A 3,114-nucleotide genomic window follows, 5' to 3' on the forward strand; every position below is an offset into this window, starting at 1 on the left:
AGCACTCAGCTCCAGCCCCTCAGCCACGTGAAGGACACGTGGTCCCCATGCAGAGCCCTTCACTGCCATACCCTGCGTGCACCCAGCCGGGCCATGGCCCAGCAGCCCAACTCCCTCCAACAGTTATAGGGTTACACTCCTCCTGGCAAGGGTACCCCAGTGGGGCTGGCACAGGACAGGAGGCACGCAGGGAGCCAGCTCATCTGTGATAAGGAGAAGGGAAATATCTGCTGTTCAGATATGCTTTTCCTCAGCAATTTGCCCCATGCAGGATTGCCACTGCCCTCCACAGGCTGCCCCTTGCCAGGTGGGTTGGGGAGTCTGTCTTACAGCCAACCCACAAGAGAATGCATCTTCCTCCTGCCCATGGAATCCAGAGCTGCCCAGCACCACCAGGCACCAACTGTATATGGCTGTGCAGCATCTGCAAGCTATGCTGAGAATGGAATCATGAAAAGACCGCTAAGATCATCCAGTCCAACCCCAGCCCACCCCACCATGCTGCTGCTCGCATCCCTCAGTGCCACATCCCCACAGCTTTGGAACACCTCCAGAGATGGTGACCCCTAAGCCACCCAGGCAGCCTGTGCCAACGCCTGACCTCTCTTTGGAGAAGGGATTTTTCTGCTCAAAGCCTTCTCCAGTCCCACTCAGTTCCCCATAGCCTCAATGCTCCCATGGCAAAACAAAGGCAGTGCATCCCTGCTGCATCCCACTCAGCTGGGACTGAAGCTGAACCTTCACCCTGCTGTGCTAACACACCCATCCCAGCCTGGGATGGAGCACATCTCACCAAGAGCAAAGGTCCCTCCACCTGCCCCATTGCTAACACAGGCACATTTCCTTAAACAGATCTAAACCTGCCCGCTGAAGCAGTAAAGCAGCACAATTAAGAAAGAACACCCTACTGTTAAATACTGGAGTGCCAAATACACTCAAAGAATGGCAGTGCCAGTTGTGGGAACAGGAAAGGTAAACGACACGTGCAAGTGTGGAGAAAGAGCTGGCAGAGACACCAGGAGCAAAGAGCAGAACGAAGGGGAGAGGCTGGGCTGTGCTCTGAGCAGAGATCACTGAAGCATGCAGAGAGCAGAAAATCAGAGCTGCTCTGTCGGGATCTGCTTATTAGCTTGCAAAAGGATGGAATGGTTAGCTGCAAAGTGGTGAGGTGCTGGAACAGCTGCCCAGAGAGGCTGTGGATCCCCGTCCATCCCTGGAGGTGTTCAAGGCCAGGTTGGATGGGGCCCTGGGCAGCCTGGGCTGCTGTGAGATGTGGAGGTTGGTGGCCCTGCCTGTGGTGGGGGGTTGGAGCTTCGTGATCCTTGAGGTCCCTTCCAACCCAAACCATTCTATGATTCTATGGTTCTCCCAGCAGCCTGGCAGGAGCACAGCTTGGCTTTTCCCCACAGCCAGTGAGGACGGGATGCACCACATTTGCCTCTGGATTGGCCTCTCTCCTAATGAAAGAGGGATAAATGCATTACCCAAGGAACTCCTGTGCCCTTCATGAACCCAAGCTGCTCAGGTGGTTGGTACCACTCCCTACAACAGATTATAGGGACGCTTCATCCTGTAGGAGTAGTCCCATAACTGCACCTCCAGCACCTCCCAGCCCCACAACAGCAAGCGTGCTGTTTCCCCACAGTGGATGCAAGAGCAACCCCACAGCTCTCACCCCTCCAGTTCTGCCCTCTGCATAATACTTTCTGTGGGGTTCTGTGAACCTTGCACAACTCTACCCCCACAGCCACAAAAGAATTGCAGCCGTGTGAGCAAGCAAGCATTTATCTCACAGCAGAAGTCCAGCTTATCTGTCTGCCCCATCTCATTTCTAAACACGCTTCACCAACCCAGCTGTGTGCTCTGTTGAGGAGATGCATCATTACAGTGGCCCCTTTGAATCAAATCCCTGGGACAGAACAGCTCTCTTTAACCTTCAGCTATAGCAAGAAGGCAGGGCTTGCTGCAGTGCATTTAAAACCTTTCTCCTCCATTACAGCATGCTCTTTTCTCCATGACTACAAGACCTACCACCACTGGTAGCCTGTGCAGTCCAAATATTTTCCATATACACCTAAGTCACCAAGAATTACCCATCAGCAGTAGCAGAGGTTTGCTCACCAGCAGCGCATTCCTTCACCTAGGTGTTCAGGTGGCTTTGGGAAGGAGGAATCCAGCCTGTGCTGCTTTGGCTTCCCACAAAACTGCATCCTCTGCCTCTTGAGGTGGCACTATGGGAGCTGGGAGGTTCATTCACAAGCCATGCCACGGTGCCTCCCTTTTGCTCAGCCTGAACGAGCGCTTGCCAGCAGCCTTATGTAACTGTCCTTCCACCTGCATGCCTTTCCAAAGAGCACCGAGCTCCTTCCTGGCTCCATTTGCCCTCTTCTCACTCCCAGGTCCTTTGGGAAATGCAGCCCCTCTCCAGCACACCTGAGACATCGGGGGAGGAGCAACACAAGCAGAGAACAGAAGCAGTTCCCACTGCTGGGTGCCCATAGCCACACAGCAGAGGGATGTCAGAGCTAACGCCAACGCTCCCCACGAGCAGCACTGCTGGTGCATGGCATTCCCAGCTATCCATCCCCGTTATGTGGCTGTCAAACTGGAATAACTGGAAAACAGAGCAGAACTGAGGGAGATTTACGAGCAGGGAGCAGAGACGGTGCCAGGCACAAAGCAGGACTGCTGCACTTCAGACAGGGAGCCTGCTACAAGCAAGGCTGCCTCAAGGAGTCTGGTGATGAAACCATCAGAAGAACCCCTGCAAATCATACTACCACAATTATCCATGTCTGATTTCACAAGCACAGCTGCTACAAGCTGCTCTACTGCAACGTCCTGCTTGTAGGTCAATGTCACAGATAGAACTGTGTGCCCAAAGTCATCTCCACAGCAGATATTACAACTAAATCTAAAGCATAAGTCCCATAGCACAGAATTCAGCTGTTACTCACTCTTATTGGAAAATAATCCCTGAAGTACCTCCATATAGCCCAATTTCTCACCCACTGGGATCTTCTTCCACCTGAAAAGGAAAAGCCACGTTATCAGAGCCATTGGAACAAGTTGCCCAAGGAGGCTGTGGATGCCCCATCCCTGCAGGCATTCAAG

General features: G+C 53.2%; 1 protein-coding gene across 1 annotated transcript in view; it reads right to left on the minus strand.

Moving 5' to 3' along the window:
- Positions 1 to 3,114, minus strand: part of DGAT2 (diacylglycerol O-acyltransferase 2) — a 14,035-nt gene that overhangs the window by 7,499 nt on the left and 3,422 nt on the right. The window contains exon 4 of the mRNA XM_010706269.3: positions 2,958 to 3,028. Coding sequence (XP_010704571.2) covers positions 2,958 to 3,028 — 71 coding nt within the window. The remainder of the gene's footprint in view (positions 1 to 2,957; positions 3,029 to 3,114) is intronic.

This window comes from Meleagris gallopavo, chromosome 1 (genome assembly GCF_000146605.3).
Source record: "Meleagris gallopavo isolate NT-WF06-2002-E0010 breed Aviagen turkey brand Nicholas breeding stock chromosome 1, Turkey_5.1, whole genome shotgun sequence".
NCBI lineage: Eukaryota > Metazoa > Chordata > Aves > Galliformes > Phasianidae > Meleagris > Meleagris gallopavo.